General features: G+C 36.9%; 1 protein-coding gene across 8 annotated transcripts in view; it reads right to left on the bottom strand.

The window, feature by feature from the left end:
• Positions 1-26,386, bottom strand: part of ADGRL2 (adhesion G protein-coupled receptor L2) — a 124,776-nt gene that overhangs the window by 46,583 nt on the left and 51,807 nt on the right. For all 8 annotated transcript variants that reach the window (XM_054384119.1, XM_054384118.1, XM_054384120.1 and 5 more), the window contains exons 2-3: positions 23,527-23,740; positions 3,060-3,169 (exon numbers count right to left, since the gene is read on the bottom strand). In XM_054384119.1, coding sequence (XP_054240094.1) covers positions 3,060-3,169; positions 23,527-23,740 — 324 coding nt within the window. The remainder of the gene's footprint in view (positions 1-3,059; positions 3,170-23,526; positions 23,741-26,386) is intronic.

Here is a 26,386-nt window from a genome sequence, read left to right as displayed (position 1 = left end):
TCATTACTGGCATGTCTGCTCTTCATGCATTGGTGTACAGCTGCACATTTTTCAGGGACAGATGGGCTTACTGAAATAAACAAATGCTGCAAAGGCCCATCAATACAACACTTTAAAATGTTGGTTTCGGGTTTTTTTTTCCATTAAATCCCTGAGTCCAAAAAAGACTCAAAATAAAAATGCACAGATGTACAAAATGTTTTAATGGTCTTCTTTATAAAACAGCTGACTTTCGTTATTCAGTCAAAGTATCAAAGTACATTGCACATCATAACTGAGAGAAATGTCAGGTATGGCATTCTGTGATTTAATCAATAACACTCTTATTTTAGGACAAAGCAATGCCTATCAAATTTGTCTAGAATTTTAGCTTCATTGGAGATCCAACTGAGTATCTCAATAGATTTTTTTTTCTTTTGTCTACACTTTCAGATGGAAAAAAGGAAGCTTTTCATTAAGTACTTACGAGGGCAACAAATATAAAATCCAGAGAAAGCTCAATCAGTATACAGGATCAGAAAAGCAGCTATGTATTTCTGGAGACTAGCAAGGCATAAAGGAACTCATAAACTGCATTTTGTATAAAGGTGACACCAACTCTAGTGTGTAACAACTCCCATCTTTTACCACAAAAGCTGATATAATGGTGATTTGTAATCTTGCATGGACTGAAAAGTGTCACTGTGAGACACAGCAAATTTTGCAGTTTTGCAGTAACTGAAGATGAAGTTCAGAAAAAGTAAGAACCGTAACTGAACTTCTATTAGAAGTGCTATGATTACTGAAAACTTCCCTTCCTAGACCCACAAAAGCCTATCCCACCTTCCAAACAAGTCTCTCATGCAGGGACAGCTGTTATTTGCAAACAATGATTTCAGACTTTCTGTATGTTTGGATATGGAGCACTGGAACAAGTGAATGAGAAAGAAATTAAACTTGGTAACTGGAGTTTACCAGGCATTAAAAAAGGGACTTGGAATAATATCAGGATAGGCTTTGTGGGACAGGGAAGAAAGATGGTCAATAACAGAAATGGCTACTGAAGCACAATGTGATTTGGTATCAAACTTCCAAACCGATTTTAGTAACTGGAAACATTTTTGATGACTGCTGGTAATAACAAGCAATGCCTCTCACAGTTCTGGAATTGGGCACAGAGTCACCAATGTACATACTGCAGTTCACAAATTCCAAAACTTATAGACTTTGAAAGACAAGAAGCATCCAGAATCCTGAATTATGATAGACACAGAATTACATAATTCAACAGGTAACCAAAGCAATTGACAGTGAACAAAAACAAGCACTTTAAAAGTAGAACAACTACACGTTAGAGTACAGGGTAGGCCGCGCTGTGGTACTATACTTCTGAAAACTGGAAAAGAAAAGATTCCCGTAGATAGCAATATCCACACTTCTCTTCCTAAAACAGCATAAAAAATTTTGTTTTAACATTATTTGCATTACACTTTTTCTCTATGAGCTAGCCTACTGGAACTGGAAACAACCTCTTGTCATTTGACTGACCTTATGGTTTGGAATCAGATGCACTGCCCTCTTTCTGAGAATTTGGGAAGTGAAAATAGAGCTAAAGTGAAAGTGATCTTAGTGGAACAAAACTTTGGTTAGATTGGGGCAAGACATCACTCCTCAAAAGTGGCACAAGAAGAACAGTTATAACAAGCCACCGATACTACACACAGGAGGAATGGTACTAGGGATCACTGTATACAGTAGGCTTCCAATCCTACAATGGTACAGAAAAAAAAAATCAGCAAGCAACCATTTCACAATGACACAGCAGAAATGAAGAAAAAACAGATGATCTGTGTTTGGCCTTTTACAACAGTGAAGGTTCAATGTGGTGAAGAGTAAGAGTAAGCAGTACTTCAGTTTAAGAAGTCTAAATTTTAAAATTGTGCAGGAAACAATATGGATGGTTTTGACATAGCCTTTCTTATGCCAGAACTCATTTCTTTCCTTTTTGGACATACAATGTCACCACAGTGTTTTTGCATCTCAGACCTGGCCTGTTTCCTGTACCAACAGAAAATGTGACTTTGGTTAAGGATTACTGCAGATCAAGAAATTCACGCTTAATAATAACTTAAGGGAATGATCAGTGCACTGCTCAGATTCCATTGCAAACACAGCTATTTCTCTGCTGAGTTATGGGGACGAGGGAGAAGTCCCTGCAAAGAATGACCTTACAAGAAAGCAAAACCAGTTAAAAGTGTTGAATCTGTAGAACTTTTATAAACGTACATACAAGTAAATGAAAAAAAAAAAGGCATTAATTATTGCAAGGAAATAAGTATGTCTAAAGCTACTGGATTCTGGCATTAGAAAAAATATTGTACAAAACTGCTGAAGTAGCTGTAACTTCAGAATTTTCTATCTCAATACGATTTCAGTATTTTGTTTTCAGTTGATTCAAGGCACAACTTGTATTTTCTCTTTACATTAAAAGTGAACATGTATCTTTCTCACTCTTTCCCCCATTGCTTTTAAGAATCAAGCCCAAGCAACTTAATAATTATTCACTCTGAATAATTCACTTGGAATGTGCCCCTGAAGCACAAAGTCTTCTTACAATGTCCTCAAACTGAGGCATTTGCCTCCAAGTGTCAGTGTAGGGTTTTGCTGTGCAACCGAAGTCATCACAACAGCGGGTAGCTTTTCAAGCAGATCATGATTAAAACTGAAGTCAATTCCTGCTTTAGAAGTCTGTGAGCCAAGCCAATTTGTCAGCAACTGGTAGTGGGCAAAATTACAAATTTCTATCTGGCCTATTGAATAGCTAATTTGAGTTTGTTTTCTGGAAAAACAGTAGCCTTAAAAGCCAAACACTTAAGAACACAGACAGACACTTGGCCAGCATCACACCATGGCTTCCTTCCACACTTTGTGAAGCTAATTGGAGACCCTAGTCTGCAAGTGCTCTGCATGCATAATGGGTCTGTGGGCCAGAAACATATGCTTCTTTTCCATCTAATGGCACTCCAGCTTTAATTGTGAGGGCCAGAGGAAGTGAGCAAGAATAAAAAGATTATACTTACTATAAGGAACACATTCATACTGAACTTCTAGATATTTGTATGTTCCAGGACAAGGATCAGGAAACACATCTGACCCAGTAACTACTATACACTGTGTTCGGTTGTTGCACCTGTAATGGGAAAATAAAGTAAGTTAATTAATTTTAAATTCTATTTAATTTACAAGTTCGTGCTAAAGTACTATATGCAGTGCTAACTCTCTTCACACTTGGGCAGTCCAATCCATAAACCAACAAAAGTAATTAATACTACATCAGTGAAAGTCCATAAATAAGGCTTCAAGACAGTATTTCAGTTGAGGATTTATACTTTTAAATTTGCAGGTCGATGTTATCTCCAATGTCAGTATTCCTACTCATAGAGATAGCTGTCCCAAATATATACTGATTTGATACTAGTGTTCAATAAAATCAAAGCAAAAACAAAGATGATATAAAATGAAAAAAAATGTGTAATTTTGAATACAGTACAATAATAGAAATGAGCAATTCCTTCATCTTTAGAGATACACAGACTGTTGCATGGTTTTACATTTCAGAGAGAATTTTGTTGTGATTCAAGGAAAATACTTTGGTTGGAACCGTTATTGTAGACAAAACATTAGCATTTCCATTTTAATCATTTTGGAGACAATTGGTAGACACTTAAGCTTCCTCTGTTAGGGTACAGGAAGAGGTAAAGAATGGTTGTCTGAGGAAATAAGAAAAGCAAAAGAACAAGAACTGCAAGAGAAATCAATTAACATGTATTTTAGGGGAGGCTAATTACTGAAACATGTATGATTTGCTTAGCAATATAAGTCAATGCGTTTTCATACAAAGAAAAACTTAATTACAATGCCTCTAACCACAGAGTCTACTGAATTTAATGTTTTCTAAAGTTTTTTTAAAAATAATAATAATAACCAAGATATTTTAGACAACTATTCATTTTTCTGGAGAAAACAAAACAAAAACTTGGAAGTTAAAAATGGAATAACAATCATATAACCCTAAAGAGAAGGTCAAAATGTAGTACAGAAAAAAACAGTCAGAAGGAAGTGGAAGAAAAAATGAGGTCAGGGAGTTTGGTGAATAAAAGAGCTTGGCTGATCTTCTCATGGGTTAGTTTTGTTTGTCAGCAAACTGAATAACAGGAGTCTGAACTTAAGTAATAGTCTAGCCTTTGACTCCAGCTGTACATCAACTTCTCTACTGCCCTGCTACTTCCCACACTCCCTGAATGAATACCACACCCCAAGCTAAAATAATCTGTCGTGTATCAACAATTTTCCACAGCTGTATGTTCCCAACAGGTATAAGAATAATTCACACTACCTCATAATAGGTAGAGCAAATGCATTTGAAGAAGTCTGATATAAATCACTACCCTTTTTATATACTCATCAAACTAGCACAGAGCTGGCCAAGACATGCTGGGCCTCTTGCTGAGCAAACCTGTAAACAACTCTTTTGACTTCATCAGTGTTTGTTTTGGTTTTGGTTGGTTGGATTTTTTTAATTATTTCTAGCCTCATAAGGTTCACAGAACTAATTGAAAGTAGCCAGGGATTCTGTATACACAACCATGGATTCACATAGATGATAAAGAATCCACCTGCCACCTCTGTGCTGCTTGTGGCAGTGACTCAGTGACTTTCCAGATAGCACAGGCAGGTACCTTGTGCAGCTATTGCACAGGTGTGACACCATGATAGCACTGTAATTCACTGCAACAGCTTACACAGTAGAGAGTCTGCAACAAATAGGACACATCCAATGGCTTTCAGACTCATGCTGCAGTTATGAAATGTGCACCCAACATTGCAGAGAAAATCTGTACTGAATGTGCAATACTGAAAAATCATAGATTCATAGAATGGTCTGGATTGGAAGGAACCTCCAAAGGTCATCTAGTCCAATGCCTTCTGCAGTAAGCAGAGGCATCCCCAACTAGATCAGGCTGCCCAGAGCCCTGTCAAGCCTCACTTTGAGTATCTCCAGGGATGGCACTCCAACCACCTCCCTGGGCAACCTGTTCCAGTGTACATCTACTACCCTCATAGTAAAGAACCTGTTCCTAACATCCAATCTAAACCTGCTCTTCTCTAGTTTGAAGCCATTGCCTCTCATCATATCACTACAAGCCTTTGCAAACAGTTCTCTACACCCTTCTTGTAGCCCCCTTCAGGTACTGGAAGGCCACTATTAGGTCTCCTCGGAGCCTCCTCCTCACCAGGCTGAACAGCCCCAGCTCCCTCAGCCTGTCTTCATAGCAGAGGTGCACCAAACCCTGATCATTTTCATGGCATTCCTCTGGACCTGCTCCATCAGGTCCATGTCCTTCCTATATTGAGGGCTCCATGCAAAATGCACCACAGCCTCACTTTCTTGTACTCATATAAAGGTCAAAGTGCTGCTCTTGTGTGCGTTGTGTACCAGGAGCCAGTTAAAAGGTAATATGGCTCAAAACCTCTCTGTTCTAACCCCCATATGGGCTTTTTTCATGCCCCACACTGCAGGTCAGACTAACCAGCATGAGAAACTGTTGGATAAAAGATTTTGTAATTAATTTCCTTAAATGCCTGTTTCTTTAGTGAAAACCTTATACTAAAGCCAAAATAATCCCTGGGAAAACGCCGTTTAGTGCATCATTCAGTGTAATGGTTTCCACAGCTTTGAGCTGTATGAAAATTTCATTTTACACTTGAATGGGTGGCAATTAAGAGAGAAATATTGATTTGTTATAAAATAAAATGGATAAATATTCTGCAAAATTGCTTGAGAGTGAAACTGATGAAGGTCTGGGAAGCTGTGGGGAAAAAAAAAAAACAAACAACAAAACCAACTAAACCTACTAGCAGTATTTGTAAATCATTTCCATAAGATGGACTCTTAAACTTCCCCACAAAAAGTTGTTTTCTTGTCTTTTATTTTCCACCAGTGAAAGACTCAGAACGCTGCATTCAGTTGGAAAACTGAGACGAACTTCATGCCAGCTTGTATGGGAAGGATGTATAACAAGAATTCAGAAGAAAATGATGCATTTTCTTTTTTTGCACAGTAAGTGCCAGTGTCAAACGTCAAATTTCATGCACTGAGTGGTGTTTACAGGAAGTTGCTGACTTTCTAAAAGCATGTGACTATTTCTCCATACAATATTTCACCTGTTGTGCACATGGTCACCTTTCACTAACCTTTGGCCATAATGAAGGAGATCCTATGCCCACTGCTGCAGTACACAGCAGTGCTACAAACACCACCACCTCCTCCCCAAGTTTAGTTGGGTAACTAAATGAATAGAAGGATTTGTGAAGTATGCTGTAGTTTTTTACATTCAAATCACTGCTTTTTCTGCATTGATGGTCACATTTTATAATACCGGAGTAATTTTAATGTAAGGTTGTGATTTGCATGCATTTCTAAGATTTCAAGTTAAAGACACTTCATTAAGACATTCATGTTTTTAAAAGTGAACATTCAGGTAACTTTGTTACATAGTTGTCATATTTCAATTCCTGTGAAACCTAAAAAAAAAAATCCCAAACCCAGAACCCAGCAGCAACTACAGCATCTGTCAGTTTCTGCCTGTTTAAGAAGTTAAATCTCAATTCTTTAGTGTTTCAGTGTCTGTACAGTTTTCTGTAGGTTTTAAATATCATTTAAGTGTAATCTACTTCACTGCATACTTCTTTAGTATATGTTAAAATATGTAAAGTCTCAGGTTTTCTTTTACAATCTTAAAATTCAGATGATCTCACACTGAGAAACGTCTTCACACTTAAGACACTGACAATTTCCACAAAGATTTATGATACAATGAATTTGTCATTTACAAGGAAATAAAGCAGTTCTGCAAAGAACTCTATACAAACTCAGTAACAGCTGATTTATGAAAGGCAACATATGAATTATATTTGAAATCTTGTCAGTTTAAGACTAACTGTAGCACTGAGGGAATGATAATTCAGGTTCCTCTGCTAACAGTGGCAAAAGGTTTGCAAGGGGAAATGTTTCCTAGGAAGTATTGCTATTCTCATGAATGCATGGAACAATCGTGTATTCTAACACTCCTTTCTTCAGTATGTTAGTATGAATGAAGAAAGGTTACATTCTTGTAATGCAGATGCATTGCTTAGAGTAATCTAAAAATCAAATGGAGTGTTTAATTAACAGTTAGAGTACAATGTCTGAACTCCTTTCACCTTAGGAAGAAGGCTGTGCAAATGAGGAGTGGCCCCTTCACGTTTCAGTTGCATATAGCAAAAAAGGCAAGTAAAGCAGCTGTCCAGTCAGGCTGTTAGCAAGTATCTTCTGCTTTTGATGGAGCCACATCCCAGCTGTACTTTACACGATAATTTGTTTGTATTTCAACTCTTAATCTTGACTTGTGCAATTTCCAACAAACTGCTTTTGCCTTTTTTTTTTTTATATTATCTTATGCTCATTATTGCACTTTTCTCCATGCAATGTATGCAGACGAGATTCCACGTGCAATGTATTCTGTGAGGTGTTTTGATCAATAATCTTGTTCTGCTGATTAGGCAAGGGCTCCTGTTTTGGCAAGATAACATTAGTTTCTCCTGTCATGCTCCCAAAAGCCATTGGGAATCTTCAGCAGATCATTAGATATGCTGTAACAAAGCTTTGGTACACACTCTCTTCTTTCTGAAATTACTTCTTCACTGTCCCATCGTTCCTCGTCACTGCTGGCACTGCATTATTATTACAGCTCCCCTGAAACTTGCACTAGAGCTATGTCTCCAGGCCATAGGATGCCATTTTCAATTGAAGCTTCTGCTTGAAAATATAAATTAAGAAAATTTCATTATCTTCTGCCAAAGGCCATTTTTCACCACTGTTCTAAGGAAGATGAAAAATGTAACATCTGTGGACTTGAACAAATACTCCAGCAATAGAACGAAAAACACAGTATATCATGACTGGACCAGGAACTGAAGTACTGGAATCTGAGCAGCAGATTCTGGAAAGACATTAGCATTTCATGGATCAAACTCACTGACTAAGGGAAGAGGTCACCTTTATGGGTAAGTCACATCAGTCACATCAAGATACTTGCAGTTCCTTTCCAAGTGGTTCTTGCAGTTTGCATCATTAAGGTATGTATGAAATAATGTCCACGTTATAAAATTTAGCCTTCAAAGGTTTTTGTTTTGTATATGTAACTTTGACAAAGACAGCATCATAAAAGAAACATTATGCTATTTTGAAAAAGACATGGGTTCACGTCTAGCCAGAAATGGGCTATCAAAATAATTCAGGGTATTCTTATTCTGCACTTCTGTTAATGCAGTGTTTCACATTAAGCAAGGTAAAATTGGCAAACACAGAAAGTCATGTGTACTTCACTTTTAAAAGGAAAAAAATATACACTACAAAGCCACATTTAAGAAATAAAATTATTTTTTAATAAAACTGTCAATGCATTTAAGAAATCTATCTTGGTATGTTTTGAAACTTTTAAGTCAGATCTGACAATATTTCTCTTTCAGCATATTGATTAAATACTTAAAAGCTAGCATGATGACATGTTCCTACATATCGCCTGGAGCAATCTGCTTAAACACCACTTGAGGCACATAAACTCTGAGTTGTAGCACCACATAGTCCATATGGTCTTCTGGTTCCTTATTCACCCTGGGTGAGCTGCAGTCTGAGTAAAAAGAGATGGGAATGTGGAATGACTACACTCCATATATTGACTTTTAACAATAGAGTATTTTTAAATGAGAAATTCCTGAACCTCTAGGTAAAACCTCTGGTAAGACCCAGAGTAACTGGCTGTTGTTATATGTGTATTCCTATTAGGTCTACGACTGCCATGAGAGATGCACTTCTGCTTTTGGATGGATGTACACTACACCTCCACTCCTGTTATTAAAATAACATATGAATGAAAATGTCAGACATTACTTAAATGCTATGTTTTACAAACTCATACAAAACTTGGACAAAACTTACATATAAAAGCCAGAAAACAGAGATTTGTTTTGAGGGGTGTGTACAGATACACATATAGGCACAAATATACACCACAGTAGATAAAGTTTTTTAAAGGAATGTATTGACATTCTGAGTTCCAATTTCACCTCAAAAGAAATACACTATTACATTCTGAAACCTAGTAAGTTAGAAAATTTAGCCTAACCAAAGCCTGAAAAAAAAGACCTGCTAAAAAACCTCAAGCTTTGCCGTGAAACCCTGATTTGAAGCAGCACTGGGCAGCCATCAGTATGCTACCCATAGCACTCCAGCAACTGCAGCAGCAGGAGCTCAACCCTACTCAGGCAGGAAGAGTGAGCACACACACTCCTATAGAGCCATGCTTCCTTGAAGACAGACATAGTCCTGCAACCATTTTTACACAACCCAGGATGCCACACAGGCAATTTTGCTTACTCGTGTATGAAATTTCCTAGAAATTATTTTCAAGTCAGAATCTCTAAATCTATTAGGAGGGAAACAAGCATGAAAAAAAAAACCCTGCACCTGTTTTACCTAGCTCAAAGGGAAGATGAATTTAGTGTGCAGTGGTAATAGTTTTCATAATCTAAGGAAAAACTGGGAGATCATACATGAGCATGTATAAAAGAGAATTGTTTCTGGATACTGACGATCTTCCTTTGACTGCTAAAGCAATAAACCATGCTAGAAATTGGCTTGAAAATTCACAACCCAGTCTTGGAATTTTCTATGCACTTGGCAATATGACCACTACAACAATAAACTTGGTGGGTTTGGATGAAAAATATTTTGGGATAAAAAAAAATGAGAAAATTGTTTCTATTTTTCTATTACACGTAATACTGATGATTTGTTCAACCTTCCCACTTACTGAGTAAACATGACATAAGGAAGGTAAATAGTGTATAATTGATATTGTAGAAGAAGGTGCACCATAGTGTTGTTCACTCAATAAATATGCAGTAATATTTAATTGTGTTTTCTTTATACAAGGTAATCTTGTGGGAGTCTAAGGTACACATTAAGGATGAAAACTCCAAACAGACAATAGCACACAAAAGAAAACATGCAACTCCCACAGGCCTTTCTTAGTATTATCCAGTCTGCTTCACTATCAATGAACGTGTATCAGACTTGCATGTCAAAGTAATTCTTGCTTTCAACCTCTCCTTACAATTTTAATACATCTAGTTATGACCTGCTTGTCTTTTAGTGTTCATGTTCTCTAAACTCAGTGGAGTCGCTGAAAAAGACAAATCTTCCCACTTACATTTAAACTATCTGAACTATTTTTTATGTGGTACAATTCATCCTTGTTCCAAGTACCTTGTTTATTGGTGCAACCTCTATTATTATGGGGTTGTTATTATCAACCTGAAACTGGAGCGTGAGATCACAGAATGTTAGGGGTTTGAAGGGACCTCTGGAGATCATCAAGTCCAAACCCCTGCCAAAGCAGGATCACCTACGGCAGGCCACACAGGAATGCATCAAGGCAGCTTTTGAAAGCCTCCAGAGAAGACTCCACAACCTCTCTGGGCAGCCTGTTCCAGTGCTCCAATAAAGTATGGGGGGGGGTGGGGGGGAAAGGTGGGGAAAGGGGGAAGGCAGGGAAAGGGAGGAAAAAGAAGAAGAAATGTAGATTTCAGTAGAATATGTAACTCATGACTTCTCTTGGTAATTTCTAAAGTGCTTTTATAATACCATCTTTCTACCCCCAGTACTTTTCTACCACATATATGAAAGACCTGTTCTGTTAGCACTACCAGAGCCTGTGAACAGATTGTAATGCAAAGACAGCAGAACTAGGTATCGAGAAATGCAATGAGGTGTGCAAAGGGAACAATCTCCTGGTGATGTTTGCATAGGTGCAAACCCAAACCCTGCAACAGTAGAAGCAGAGGAAACCTGCCTTTTAGAAGAAATGTTTCTAACACAACCCTGCCTGAGGAAGAAGAAATGTGATAAAGTCATATTCATGATCTTGTCGTCTTATTTATGTTCATGTGTATTTGCAAGCAAAACACAGCATGGGATTACAGGCAGTGTGTTTTAGCACAACAACGAAGCTAAGCAGAACCACATTTCTGAAACATATCAGTTCTAAAGACCCAATGAAATGTTCCACCAGTTAAACAAAATAAACAGCCTGCAGCTATGCATATTTAGTAATGAAAACTTTAGTAGTGCTGCATCATATCTGAGAGAGATGCACAGATTATGGGCCTCAGTGCAGCATCATGCCTTGTGGGTTAAGCAGGTTTCAGGGGAGAAACATAGGTTTGGGCAATAGTATCAGACCCTTACAAAGGGATATTTATTTCTGAAGCACAGCACTAAAGCGTATAGAAAATTCAAGTGCAAATCCTGAAGCATAATGCTGCAATAAACCTGCAGGAGAAAAGACTCTCAGGTAAAGCTCACAGGATGAGTAAAAACCTCTTTTTTGCAGTGCTGTCGATCATTTTTATCCATAGCTTGGCATGCAGCATATTCATCATGTAGTTAGAAGTTATATAACTTAAGACAGCTCCTGAGTCATTATCAAATGAGTAACCTGAAGAATTATAATATTGAAAACATGAAGCTTTATCCTTCATGTTAATTGGCACAGATCTTCAATATATTTTTAAAAATCACCCACTTTAATTACTAAAATAAGACACTTCAAATGACAGGTGTGCTTTGTTACTGCAACTTCTGAAATGTAAAAACCTCAGTACACTTTTAGTGTTCATACTTCAACTGGACCTCCAGATCAGTTAAATGCAAATTCAGCTTAACTCACCATGACCCTCCTGAGCTTAACACAGCTCTTCTGTTTGCAGAAATATAGCTGTACCTTAGCTCTAACAGGAGAATAAGACTTACTAATTGACAGAACTCGCCATCAAGGCAACATGATTTCATGGTGTCCTTTGGTTTCCCTCTACAATGGACAAGATGAGGACAATTTCAAATGGGGGGTGTGGTGGGGGCAACCCTAACTGAACTTTAACGCATGTATTCCCCTTGAATAATTAAAGTACTATAGACTGTATCACTTAGGAGCAATTATTTATAAAAATGTTCACCTATTGCAGTTTGCATGTAGAAAAATGATCACGTTTTTAACAAGGGAAATGGGAAATCGCTATGGGATGCCCTAGTTAGATTAAATTAGCAAGAAACTTGTTATCAGACCATATAAAAGATACACCATAATAAGACATGACCTTGCAGAACCTTGGAGACAATCTGTGATTTTTTCCACCCCCCCTGTAACCCTTCCTAATTATCTGCAAAGTTACAGACCCTTTTGTGGCAGGTTATTTTTCTGTGAATAGTAAGGGGGTTCGGGCTTTTAAATATTTAATTAGTCTTCTGATATGAGAATTGTTGCACATGCCAACTGCTTCGATTTTCAAACTGTGTTCATCCTAATTATGTTCAGATTTAGATTGGTCATCCCAAACCTCTCACTCTTGTAATTATTTACTCCTTAAAGATCATTCAGTGGAGAAATATTTTTCACCCTTATGGCTCTTTCTTTCCACAAATGGCTTTTCTGGTCCGTTAATTACCCACTCAGAGGATTAGAGTTCGTAATAATGTACGAGATCCTGAATGTAAGATGAGTTTTACAGGGTGAAAAAGAATAAATTGGTTTTTTGTAAACTCACCTCAGGGAATACCCTTTTTGGGTTATAATCTTTATCAGCAGAGGCCACGTGCCCACCACTGCATATTTACCAATTCCACAGGGCTATGGTGTGACCGATTTCTACGGCTCGATAGAACTTGAAGAAAAATGCTGAGCAAGAGGCCAAAACACTGTTATTCATTACCCACTGTGATGTCTGGATCTAATTATCATCTAGAAAGCTTGCAGGGCTTCCAGGTATAGGACTTCCTCTGCAAAAGTATCCTTCTGTGCTAACTTGGAAAGCACAATACCACTTTCTTATTTGTGATTTGAAGTTAAGGGATTAAGTTACTGATTTGAGCTGTGCACTCTTCTGGTTTTTGGAACCTCCAGTTTTAAGCCAAATGAAGTGTAAGGATCTACTTTTGTTTGCTTGTTTTTACATCTGCAAAAATCCTGCGTACTCTGTGGTGAGTTTTAACACAAGTCAAGCACCTCTGTAAAAAAACACAACAGAAAATTCACTGGCTTGATTCTGTTAATGCACAGATAATGTTTAATTGTGTCCAAAATATTCGTGATCTAATCCTTTTATCAAACTGTCTACCACTGAAGGAGTCGCATGTGCCTGCACAATTAAAAACCCCATGTTAGCCATACACAATGCTATATTACATCTGATGTAAATCCTTTTCTATTGAAATAAGCACTGGGCTGACAGCAGGAAGCAGCTGATAAGAAAGCAACAAGGCATTGCTGATGGCATTTATGATAACTGAGCACTAAATCACATGTGTTCTATCTACAGTACATTACCCAAAGTGCTCCTGTTTTAAACGTAACTCCAGGAGGTGTTCTTTTGCTGTCACAAAGGCAGGAAAGTTATCTAAGGAGCTAAATATACAAAGTAAATAATGTTTCCTATACCCACCAATGATGCTGGCACTAAAATAATATACTGAAGGCAGTATCAGTGCTACTACATTCTAGATGAGAAAACACCTACATGAGTGCAATAGTACTCAGTGCTGTTAAGAAATTCAGTAAACAGGGAAAGATTGTAAGTTCAGAACCGTCAGGTTACTGCTACACTTAACAACTCAGCCTAAACTACTGTATTAAACAGAGGACAAGAAGCACAAACCTGAGTTATAGTGAAAAGACAATTGTACACTGCTGGAAAAATGTGTGTACTAAATAAATTACAAAATTGCTCCTTCATCATATAGATATATATTACAAGAAGCAATTATCTGAGAAGCAATGAACAGTAAGGTTAAAGATCACAGATTGCTACCAAGAAAAGAATATAGATGCCTTTGCACACAAAAAAACAGCAAAATATGTTATTTTGCCATATGCAATGTTATACAACTCAGTGTCATTAAGTAGTAAGACTTTCTCCCTCGAAGGTGTTCAAACTGTAAGACTTTGGTCTCACAGCAGCTTGCTCAATTAAATAAATTATTCTGCTACCTGACTTCTTTTGTTTTCTCTTTTTAATGTGTACATGCAACAAGATATTGAAATTCAAAGGTTCCTATAGCTGCTGTATTACAATGGGAAAAAAAATCTATGTGGTAAGAACTTTTCCTCCCCATTGATATGTCTACAGCAAGCTAAAAATATGCTGAATACTGGGCATTCCATCTATGTAACACTCTTAAGACTGCATTAACTTCATTGCAGTAACTTGTTTTATAGGCTCAGTTCATCATGACCTATAAAATGCTAGGCTGAAGTGCTTTAAATATCTGCTAACACCATGTGCAAGCTTGGGAGTACAAGGCACTGTGCTGTGAAGCGGCAAAGAAAGTACTCTTCTGAGAAAATAGCACGCACTCTTATGTCACTGATATAAACAGGATAAGCACACTAAATAATGTATGAGACAGGCATCCAATCTTTATACATAAACCAGGAATTCTAGTTCAATTCTTGGTTTGATTTTATTTTACCAGTGCAACACTAGTTTTCAAGATTACTTCTTAAAAAAGCATAGAAGTTGACTACCGTACTAAAGAACATACCTTCAAACTCCTTGCATTCACAGTTATTACAGAAAAGAAAAAAGAAAAAGGAAAAAGAAAAGAAAAAAAAGAAAAAGGAAAAAGAAAGAAAAAGGAAAAAGAAAAAGAAAGAAAAAGGAAAAAGAAAAAAGAAAAAAAAGACCTCTTTTATTTGTGACAGTGTTTTTACTAATAATTGTTGTGCGATATGTAGAAAATAAAACGCAGACGGAAATTATCTATGTCTTTCAGTAATTATAGCCCATTTATTAAGCAATTAGATAGCAATTTTTTTATTACAGAGCAAAAAAACAAATGCTGTAAAATACTGTTATTGCTCATACCTTTGATCCTTAAACTCCTCCATTTCAGCAATGTCATTAATGACCAAATGCCATGAATATGGTCACTTCTTTTTAGACTGTATACCCTGGGCACAGGCAGAATCTATGGGAGTTTTTACTTGTTGAATTCAGCTAAAAAGCTTAATTGAGCCACAAAGGTCAGAAGGTGTGGGTTTTTATTATAATTATAGTAGGAAATTATTCTGTGGCACAAGGAAATTTCCAGAGTATGAGACCTGCCCATTTCTGTACTACTCTGTAACTACCTTTTAATTTTTAAACCCATTTTACTCTTCATTCCTTTCCTCTGAATTAAACAGCTTCACTAAAATAATCTTTAAATTCTATTTCTTTTGTGTTATTAATGAAAACTTTTAACTTTCATCACACTACTGCTAACTTTATAACACCAGCAAGTACTTATAACTTATTTAAATATATTTAACTCATATTAATCTGTCCTAATTTACAATTTATGCCCCGGCTTTGCCCATCTTCATATACCTTTTCACAGAATCACAGAATTGTCAAGGTTGGAAGGGACCTCAAGGATCATCTAGTTCCAACCCCCCTGCCATGAGCAGGGACACTTTCCACTAGATCAAGTTTCCATGTCAGTTCTGTTTACTAAGTGATATTCGACGGATTTCCTACAGTGCAATGAACCTTAACAGGCAGCTTTTAATTGCCTTGCATAGCAAACCACATTACTATTAATTCCACAGCAACAGCATAAAATAAAACTATTGCTTCTCAGACTCCAGAGCAATTAGACCTCTCAGCTATTTGGCTAACTCCGCTTCATGATACCCAGTGCAGTTAATTATATTTTTTGATGTTAATAGTCTCTGTCAGTTTCAAGCATAACTCCTTTTTGATGAATATTTAAATTATATTTGAATAAAAAAATAATCTTGGTTACATTTCATATTCAGTAGTCATCACAGCTTAATAAAGGTCTCCTCAGCAAGGGTTGAGATAAATGGCTATACGAACACATGTATAAAGTCCTAAATCAACTTATCAGATAATGTAGCTGTTTTGGCTAAGTATTATGGAGGATATATTGGGGTGGGAGTAATTAATAGGCTTCAATTATTAAAGTATTATCCTATATGAACTAAATTTGACATAGCAATATATAAATAAATCAGATTTTTTTTTAGTAATAAAGTTTTGAGTGCAGCTGAAACATGAAGTTATTTTGACTAGACCAGAACTCAGAAAAACTTATAAAATTCTTACAAATCTATGAAAGACAACATTCAACTGAAAGGTGTTGAAAGTACTAATTTTTTTGAGAAAATTGCCAAAACTGATAACTACATACCAAAACCATATAGCACATGATTAACTGTAGGCTAAACAGTATGCAGACCTAGCAGAGCCCATTTCAGAAATCAGAAAAAAAGAAAAACAACCAAAAACAAAACGGCCCCAAAATAACAAAAACAACAGAAGAAAATTACAGGCTGAACCCTGTATTTTATATGACTCTCATATACACAGGAAATAGCACATAGTACTTAAAAATTATATATACTTATGTACAGTTACTTGTATTTATTTTCACCCATGAATGGCAAGGAAATAGTGATGAATATGCATATACTATCCCCCCAGATAAAGTATACACTGACTTTAAGAAGAATGTGATGGTGTGCTTGCCTATAAAAAAGGTAAGGAGACAACTTAAATATAAGCTATGAAAACATTAAATAAAAACCCACCTATGCCCTGGTAAAATAATGAATCCAATCTTTTTTGGCAAACTAAAATCTAAATTTTAAGTGTCCTTAGCTGGTATTAATGATCCTTTTAGCTTGTGACTACAGCAACGCGTGCATGTGTGTAATGTAATTTCTTCTGCAGAAAAAAAATAGAATGCACTGCAAAAAAATGACACATTCCATTATACAGCTTTTTCACCTTACCTGACTGCTCAGAACCTCACAATACGGGGATTTTTGTTTAATGTATTAAGTAATGCCACAATGGAACCACCCCATTAATAAACCCTCCTACTTTTAATGAGTAAACTAGACTTACCTCAATCATATTAAGAATTAATGATAGTGAAAATGCACAATAACAGTGCATTTTCTTCTTGTCATTGGTATTACTGTTTTTCTCTGTAATAAAGCCAAGGACTATAAATGCTTCATGAATATTCTAGCCTCTGTGATTACGCCTCAGTGGTGAAAATAGGCTTCACGTATTTCTGCATTTTTTCTTTACATTTGAGTCATAACTAAGTCCTGTGACTAACACATACAAAACAAAACACAACACAACAAACCAAAATCAATCCAAGGCAAAACAAAACAAAACGAATAATCAGGCCATAGCACAGTATGGTGAAAAGCTTCATTTAAAAATAAAGAGCGCTTTAATTTTCTGCTACACCAAAATACAGGGTGACTGCTGTACTACGATTTACATCTGTTTCAGATGAGTAGAAGCCTTCATTTTTAAAAAATGCTTATATATATATATATAATGCTCATAATCATGTATAGTAAATGTTTTGTGAAGCAGTTGTCAGCAAGGTGTAACAGAAACTGCTGTCATGCCAAAGCAAAAGAAGAGCCTCATACACGCGATGAGCATCAGTAGCACAGCAGCTCCGATGTGCACCTCACATCAGCCTGTGATATCTGATCATCCGCAGTGGTATTTATCTGACACAAAAAGCACAGATATGCAAGCTATTAATGACCAGAAAGCAGAAAAAGGCAAGGTGTACCTCTTATTCTGAGGCACTTTTCACTACATAGTATCTTTAGCTAAGGGAGGCAATCTTTGGCTGCAGAAAGAAAAGCAAAGGAAAAAAGCAATATAGCAGCAGGGGTCAGCAGAGCCCTTGTCTAAACCTGGCAGACCCCAGAAGTAAAGTGTGCCATTACCACAATCACAGTCATTTGTGAATGGCAGAGGATAAAATCCTGCCTGTGAAAATCGTTTTAAGTCACATTAAAAAATGAAATTTGAAGCATGCTACAGTTTAAACACTGAATGAACCGTGGGCTCTGTCTGAAGAAGCTATTTTTGGGACACTCAAATGTTGTTTTGTGGAGGTTTTGCAAAGGCTCCAATTCAGCTCTGCAGTGATCCCCACAGCAGGTTTTTTGCCTTCTATCAGCAAAGATCCTGTATGAAGTTTGTTTTTGGAAAGACATTTTCACTCTGATCACTGAGATTAATCAGTTATAGGGAATTTATCCACTATCCATACAAGCCTGGAGTCTAGTGGAAGATTTTCTTTATTTATTCACATCATGGAACACATCAAACTTTTTTTTTCACTTTAAAGGACATTAATACAGTGCAACAATGTTTCCTCTGCAGACCTGACAAGCTGGAACAAGACAGAGGGCTCGAGTGTCTTCTTCAGAGAACTCGTTTTCTTTCAAAAAAAAGTCTCACTCTCATTTAGGATTTTTCAAAATGACGTATTTATTGGATGTGAATAGGTGGAAAAGAATGAACATCTCCATTCTCCTACTGTACTGTTGGGAAAGACTGAGAAAAAAAAATAAAGTCCCAGGAGAAAGAATGAATATGCTGCTTCCTTCAGCTTTCCATTGATCACACTGTGGGGTAGGAGGCACTTCACTTACATTTTGAAGACCCTCCACTTAAGCTCAGTTGTCTTGCAAAGAGATGATGGACATGACAGGTTAAGAGTATTAACCACGTGAGAAAAATTCATGGTAACAAAAACCCAAGCATGAACCCTTCACTGGTGTCATGCTGGATACGATTATTGAAGGTATTTGCATTGCATGTGTTACAGATAGAACAGGATACGTGCAACCAAAAAAAACCCACTCACTGCTGAAGAGGAATAAATCCTCTTTTAATCCTTTTTATGTTTCTGCAGTGTTTTAAAAAGGAAGTAGTTTTTTTTTAAATTACATTTCCCCAAGTTCATTTATTATATCTAACATATTTTTATATTTATGTTTATGTATTATATGGAGGTCTGCTTTGTTTCTGCATATTTAAATAGAGAAAATATACTGATTAAATATGTTTAGTAAAGCCACAAAGATCACATAAAACTACAATCATAGTATATATTGTAGATGAAAATAGAATTTCAAGGCCATTTCAGTGCAGGATTGATGTAACCTCCTTTCCTGTTGCAGATCAAAAATAAACTGAATATAACAACTGAGAGATTATAGTTTTTAATGCGGATGCTTGCATGGTTTGCAAAGTCTGTAGTTTTTTAAACATTTTCAGTTTTTTCCTTTTTTAAATGATCACAACTATGCTCCTAGTATCAGAACATGGATCAGAAATTCCTATTTTGAAAAAGTCAAGGTGTTTTTAGCCTTTATTAGGAGGGAAACAGTATTTTCTTTCTTATATTAACATTAATTTGGCTGTTAATAGTAAATGCTGCAATTTTACATCTACATAAACAATTCCATAGATTCAGTATTAATAGGCTAAGTTTTCTTTAAACACAAAATGTTAATGTACTGCAAGCTGCTATAGCTGTCAAGTACTCAAAAAAATAAAGGTGTATCAATTGCAATAGACAGAATCACAGAACTATCAGGGTAGGAAGGGACCTCAAAGATCATCCAGTTCCAGCCCCGCCCCTCCCCCCCCCCTTTTTAAATACAGAATTTTTCAAGATTTAAAATTACATTATTCAAAATTATTATAATCTGCCACGCTATCCAAGTGTCTATTTAAATACACAGGCAAAAAATAATATCTGATTGCACTGTACTGGAATCACAGTAATGTTGTCTAATCTTTACAATCATATGGATTTTTTGCTAACTAAGAAGTTTAGGGCTAAGAATATCATTTCTTTAAAAAGCCTACTTTTAATTCATATGAGAACGGTCCTAGCATGCAAAAATGCAACTTAGCATCTTATAAAATTACATATAGAATATGCCTTCATCTTTGAATGGTCTTTTAAGCTTGTATTTACAAGCGCTTTTCAACATGTTATTATTTTAAGGTAATAAAGTACAAATCCAAACGTGATGTGGTATCTATGTAACCCTTAGCACCTGTCCTAAAAAAAAAAAAAACCCTATGTTCCATCCACTTGCAGTTGCAGAGTGGGGCTTTTTTAGCTGACACTGGAAGCAGCAAATCCTCATGGATGTACAAGCGGTTTGAATAGAACTCCAGCAATCCACTTCCAATCTGCTTACAATGGAAGTGGACTTAAGACTAAAATCAAATCTCTGCTGTGCCTATAAAAAGCACTACTAGTCAACCTTAGCAACTTCAAAATTTCATGTCAGTTTCTGGCTACATCCACACAAACACACTTCGTGAGTGAGCAACTAGAGCAATTTCCTCAGGCTGCTCTGCATCTTCCGCTTCTCTGTTCATTTAATTTCTTTTTAAATCAAGAGGAAACAGAGGAGCTTTGTCCCTGCTAAAGGACAATGAAGGACCAAGAAGTTTGACTATTTTAAGGTATAACTGCCTGAAACATGCGTTCTCTGCCACTCACTTGCACAGCTCCCTCACCAAATATTCTATACTCAACTTCAGCCCGTGGTAGGCTCTCTCAAACTTGACTGTATGCAAACACTGGGGTTAATGATCAGAAAGTGTGAAAGGGAGAAGGATTTTCTGAAGGTCTAGTCTCTTTCTTCAGAACTTTAATTTTAATTGTGCCCATCTGAAGTTTACATGGAATCCAAATACACCTGAAAGATTTTATTCTGAAGAATTGGGATGTAATTTCAATCAGGGACTAAAAATTTAATAACTACTTTACAAAGGTAAAAGCAATGAAGTCATTAGTGTCCTAGTCAGGTTTCTTAGGAAAGTCTGAAACAAATCTTCTGAGAATTACAGAAAAGAAGAAAGGGAGGGAAAAAAGATTGTTCTGAAAAAAGAGGAGCTGATGCATCAGTGAACACTGGCAAATTTTATGTACTGGTTTCTAAAATTCTCTGGTAAGGGACCAGGGCATTTGACTTTCTGTAAATGTGGAAACCTCATCTTATTTTTCAGTCTTCAGATTTCACAGTATTGATCTAATTAAGCTAGTGTTTTAACGTTGTAACTTCAGTAAATGTAGCTGCTGTGCAAAAGCTGTGGAGTAATGTTGCAAATGAGTGATGAGTATTTAATAATTGCTGTGGAACTCCATTTAACTGCAGGTCTAAACTGAATTCGGTGATCAAAAGCAGTGGTAAAACCACTGCTAGCTGAAGTGATAAAACTACATCGTTAGTCCTTAAAAGTAAATACTGTAAGACTAATTTAAGTAGCAATGTAGAAAGGATTGCTGCTTATTTCTAAAGGTATGAAAGAAGTTTTCCATCTGATTAAACATTCTAACAGATTCTTGTTTTCTAGTCTGTTTAAAAAAAACCCCAACAAACCAAACAATAACAAAAACCCCAAAGAAACAAGAAATCCAATGAATCTGATAGTCCTTCAGGTGAGATTTTCTATGCAATTGCTGCCATCAAAATACAGCTGATGTGACACTTTTCGATATCAGATCAAGGACATGTGCTGAATACCAAACAACAGTTTGCCTTAGACAACAAAAAATTATGATCACCAATGCAGTTATGAATAAAGAGATACAAAAACTTTTAATATTTCATATTAAATTTGCTGTGTTCTTCTATGCTTGCAATACACCACAAATTGAGCAATTTCAAGAAAAGATTAAACAGGGCAAGAGACAGCTTTTCTACTTAATGACAGGACCTGCAAAAGAAAACTACAAAAGCAAACTTCCAAATGACTACAAACGCCAGACAAAAATAGAAAGGAAAGCATCAAATGATCTTTGCCATTTGTTCAGATGAAAAAAAAAAAAGAACAAAAAGTAAAAACTCTCTCTGAGCACAGATATTCTGAACCAATGACATACATGCTATCACAATTTCATTGAAATCCGTAGGAAAAAGACTAAAAGTAGAAGACTGGTTAAGTTCAAAAATACTCCCTGGTATCATTGACTTACAGTTTATTAATTGAAAGGGGAGGACTGAAATTTAAGCTTTGCACTAACAGTCTGATGTCACAGGAAGATTGTGCCCCTGTATTTGTCGCTGACTACCCTAATCTGTACATTTGCAATGAGCATAAGGAGGACTTTGATCAAAACACAACATGCATTTTACACAACAAGGAAGTCTACAGAGAGGCACTAGTTTACAAAAGCAATTGAAGGTAGTTTCAAAGGGATTTGACAGATTAGAGGACGATGACACTGCTGCTGCAGTCTCAATGGAGAGCTGTCTTGATCTAATTAACAACAATGAACTAGAACCACAAAAAAATAATTCAAACATGATTTGAAAAAGTTGTATTACCTTTTTACCACTGTAGGAATGGAACCTTTCCTTTACTGATCACAGAATAAGTCACAGATTGAACACAGAAAAAGAATAAAAGATCTGATATCCTTAATTTACCTGCAGCATTTGAAACTGAATCTACCCCAAATGTTTGACTACTGAGAAAAAGAGAACATATCTCTATTCACACAAAAATGGTAAAAAAAAAAAAAAAAGCCACATTCATGACAACTTGAGTCAATTGGGAAATCAAAATGGAAAACAATTTTTAAGAGGTGACCGTATGTTACTGAGTGCTACCATGTTCAAAGAGAACACAGCAAATGATGCACAGCATGCAGGACAATTTGCATGTTTCGTTTCATACATCTGTGTGAATCGTACTTTGTACATGCACCAGAAATCTCCAAGGTTATTCTCATTACCTTTTGTTCACATTCCTCACCCTAGGAAAAACACACTGGGAGGAAGACTTCCCCCAATCCTGAACTTATTCAGGCTTGCAGTTTAAGCCAGTAACAATGCCAGTGACTGATCTCTACTGACATTTCCACAACTGTCAGTACTAGGTGACTGCTGCCTGTATGAGGCCTGCAGCACAGGAATTTCTGTGAATCTTAGTTCTGATATACCTTTTGTTCTAAAAATGCTCTTCTGATTGATGTCTTCCCAGAATGACAATTGCTGTCACTAAGACATAATGTAACTTGTGCTTATATGCATATATGTTTCTGTACACAAACATATTACAACTTATAACCATTCTGGCATTTATTCATTCCAGCATTTTCCATTGAATGCATTTACAGGTGGGAAGTACAGCATTCAGAGGAAATCTGTAACTTTGTTAGGGAATGTAAATTTACCCCAAAAATGCAGCAGCCAGCTGGGCGTGTTTTTTGAGTGCTGTTTGACCACCTAAAGGACAAGGAGACACGGAATCTCCAAATAAGTGAATTATTCCATTCTCCTTGAACTTAACCTTCCTGCTTTTTAACTTTTTTTCACAGAATTTAAGAAACAAAACACAAACCTCTCTAACTGCAACTGGTAGTTTTTATTATGAAACAATACTACCTCAATTACAAACTGATAACTACAACTCAGTATTCCCTACTTCATCTACCCTATATTGTATTAATTCAGACATCTTTCCTCTTTAGTCATCAAAACTGTATATATATATATACACACACACACATTTATATCTATTTACCTTTGTGTCATAATTTTGTAGGCATCTGGAAGGAAGCATTCTGTGTTCTCCATCTGGAAAGGGTCTGCATCACAAATCTTGTCATCTGTCCGTCCATAGTTAGCACTTTCTATCATAATAACATCACTCCCTGGACACCGGAGATCAATGGAGTAGCCTTCACAGGAGAGCTCTCTCCTAACCAAACCGAATGGTAGTGCTGCTCGGCTGAAACCTAAAAACAAAATCCAGAAAAAGAGCAGGATTGAGCATAAAAGATACATTGCATCGGACTATTCTTTTACTGTCACACAGGCACTAACTCTTGCCACTGTGCTAAAGCACACCTTTAAACAGTTTGACCTGGTAGTATGTTAAGTGAAGCATCTTTCATGAAACTGTCACATCCCAACACCACTGCTGCTGAGTCCTTAATATGGAAAAGGAGGAAATTCTTCTTTGCTTGTTCTCATCCTTGCCAGGGCACACACTGATGCCTGTCTGCATGGCTACATTACATGTTGCCATTCCCACCTCATTTCTCTCTGTTTTTTACCTTCCTTCTTTGGGTTATTTCTGAAAGCAGGAAGCAGCAGAGCAGGTAGGCTTTGCAAATGCAGAAGTGACTTTGACAGAATCCAAAAAAATCACACTGAAAAAAAAATCCACAAAGCCATAGTTTGAATTTAGTCTTACTTAATTTGTATTTTACTTTATCCAGGAAGAGTTGGTTTCTTTTGCTTAGCTATTTTATGTCCCCAGCATGGACATGTCTGTACCACCAAATTTAAAATACAAGCTGATACTTTATCTAGTTGAACTTTAGTGCTCCTTACTGTATCTTTTACAGTATAAATTAAACAGTATAAATTAAACCAAGCCCAGGAAAGTGGCTAAGTCACCATCCCTGAAGGTATTTAAAAGATGTGGGAAATGGTTTAGAGGTGGATTTGGCAGTGCTAGATTAACAGACTAGATGATCTTAATATACATACAATACAAAAATTATCAGTACACCAGACTGTTCATGGGTACTGCACAGAATCTCTTTACCCCTCCCCAAAATTATATGTTTCACAGAGGTCTCATTTTTAACATGTTTTTTCCAGGTGAGAGAATTCCTAAAAAAAAAAAAAGTGGTATGAAAAACTTTAGAAACAAAACAATGGTTCAGCTATTCATCTGCACGTTTAGCCTTCTGCAGACATTTCTTCATGCAAAAAACATTCTGCTTCAGAAAAATGAAGCTGTGTATCAGACTTTTACATCACTACTACTAGATTATTATTAAACAGACTATTTCTGTTTCTTACAGAATGTGTGCATTATTGCCTTTTGGAAGACAAGCTGGGTAACGTATGGTTAAATACCTAATTCCTTAAAATAATAAATCCCTTCTAAACTGTCAGCAGAATTGCAGATATTTTGTATTTTTTTAAGAAGTCATCCTAATACATTAGCACAAGGCCATTAATATTTCAGTGCAGGCTGTTAGAAAGAAGTTGTGACCACAAAGAGAAGTAGCTATTAAGTATGGAAAAGTTGGAGCTCTACGGTGTTTTGAAGGCACAGAAACTTTTCTTTAAAAGTATGGTGCATTAGAAGAGGGAAAGAAGAAAGGATCTGAAAAACATCAAGAACAACTTGAGATAACCCCTTGATAGTAAATTTTCACACAAACCAGAGGCTGTCACTTTTTTCTACTGAATTAATGATCTGTAGACTAAAACTCCTCCTGTAAGATGATGATTATCTTTTAGGACCACAAAAAAGAGCTGTTGGTAATGATCACACTAGTGGTAGGATGTGGTTCCCTGGCAGCCAGAACCCATTTTTCCATCTGCCACTCACTACCTGCACACCTCTGCCTTCCCCTTTTCATCAGAACCAGCTTTTGACCAACTTCTATAGTAAACTAATGCAAGGGGCTGGTCTGACTCTACCCTCCGTTTATTGCAGAAGAATGGATGAGGTATCCAGAGGACCAGATCTTTGGCTGGGTGGGAATTCACACTGGCACAATGGGGAGGGGAAGGCCAGAGGGCAGCAACTGGGTCTGCCTTTACTTCACATTTTGTGGAACTACACTCTACTTGAAACCAGTACTGTTACTCTGCCAAAATGTTTCAGCACTTGTGATTATGGGAAGAAGCCATACTGCTGTAGAAAGCACCACAATTCCACCTCAGATTCACTCCTGGCTGTTTGTTTGGCTGCAAATACCATGGCACAATAGCAGACACTATTATTAGAGGCTTACTGAACTATCATGAGCTGAAAGCTGAAAAAGCTAAACCATGAATCCATCATATTAACACCCCACATGTTCCTCCTATGCCTCAAACTAATACAACAAAGGCAGAAGCTGCTCATGGCTCAGCGAGGGCGTTAAATGGGCACAGAGAGGAGGATGCATAAAGCCCCCACTACACACACGCATATAGCATCTCCTCTGATTAATTACCATCACGACAGCCGCAGTGGGACCAAATATAATACTGCTAGCAACTGCCATTTCTGCATCTTACTGCTCCTGTCAAATTGAATGCCATCCCCATAAAGGTCATCCTTTCAGTTGGTGGCAATGTGGCAGTGATGCCTGTATCTCCTGCACTGAGCCAGATTTCCTCCAGCATGTGGCACCATGGCCTGGCTGGAGGTCTGGCCACCTCCCCCCTTAAAACTTTTTGAGTTTCTGTCAGTAGGCAGGGAACAAGGCTTTGGCTGTCCAAAGGGGATTTTCGCAGATGGGCAGTCAGAAAGGAGGTCTGTAGGGTGCAGCCACTGAGGTGTCTGTTGGTGGCTACACATGCAGTGCTGTGTGCAGCAGCAGGTCAGAGGTACAGAGCATTACGGGGTCAGGAATGACAAATCCACACTG

The sequence above is a fragment of the Indicator indicator genome, chromosome 10 (assembly GCF_027791375.1).
Source record: "Indicator indicator isolate 239-I01 chromosome 10, UM_Iind_1.1, whole genome shotgun sequence".
In the NCBI taxonomy this organism is placed as follows: domain Eukaryota; kingdom Metazoa; phylum Chordata; class Aves; order Piciformes; family Indicatoridae; genus Indicator; species Indicator indicator.
Note: the sequence above shows the minus strand (reverse complement) of the source record. Positions and strands in the feature narration are given on the sequence as shown.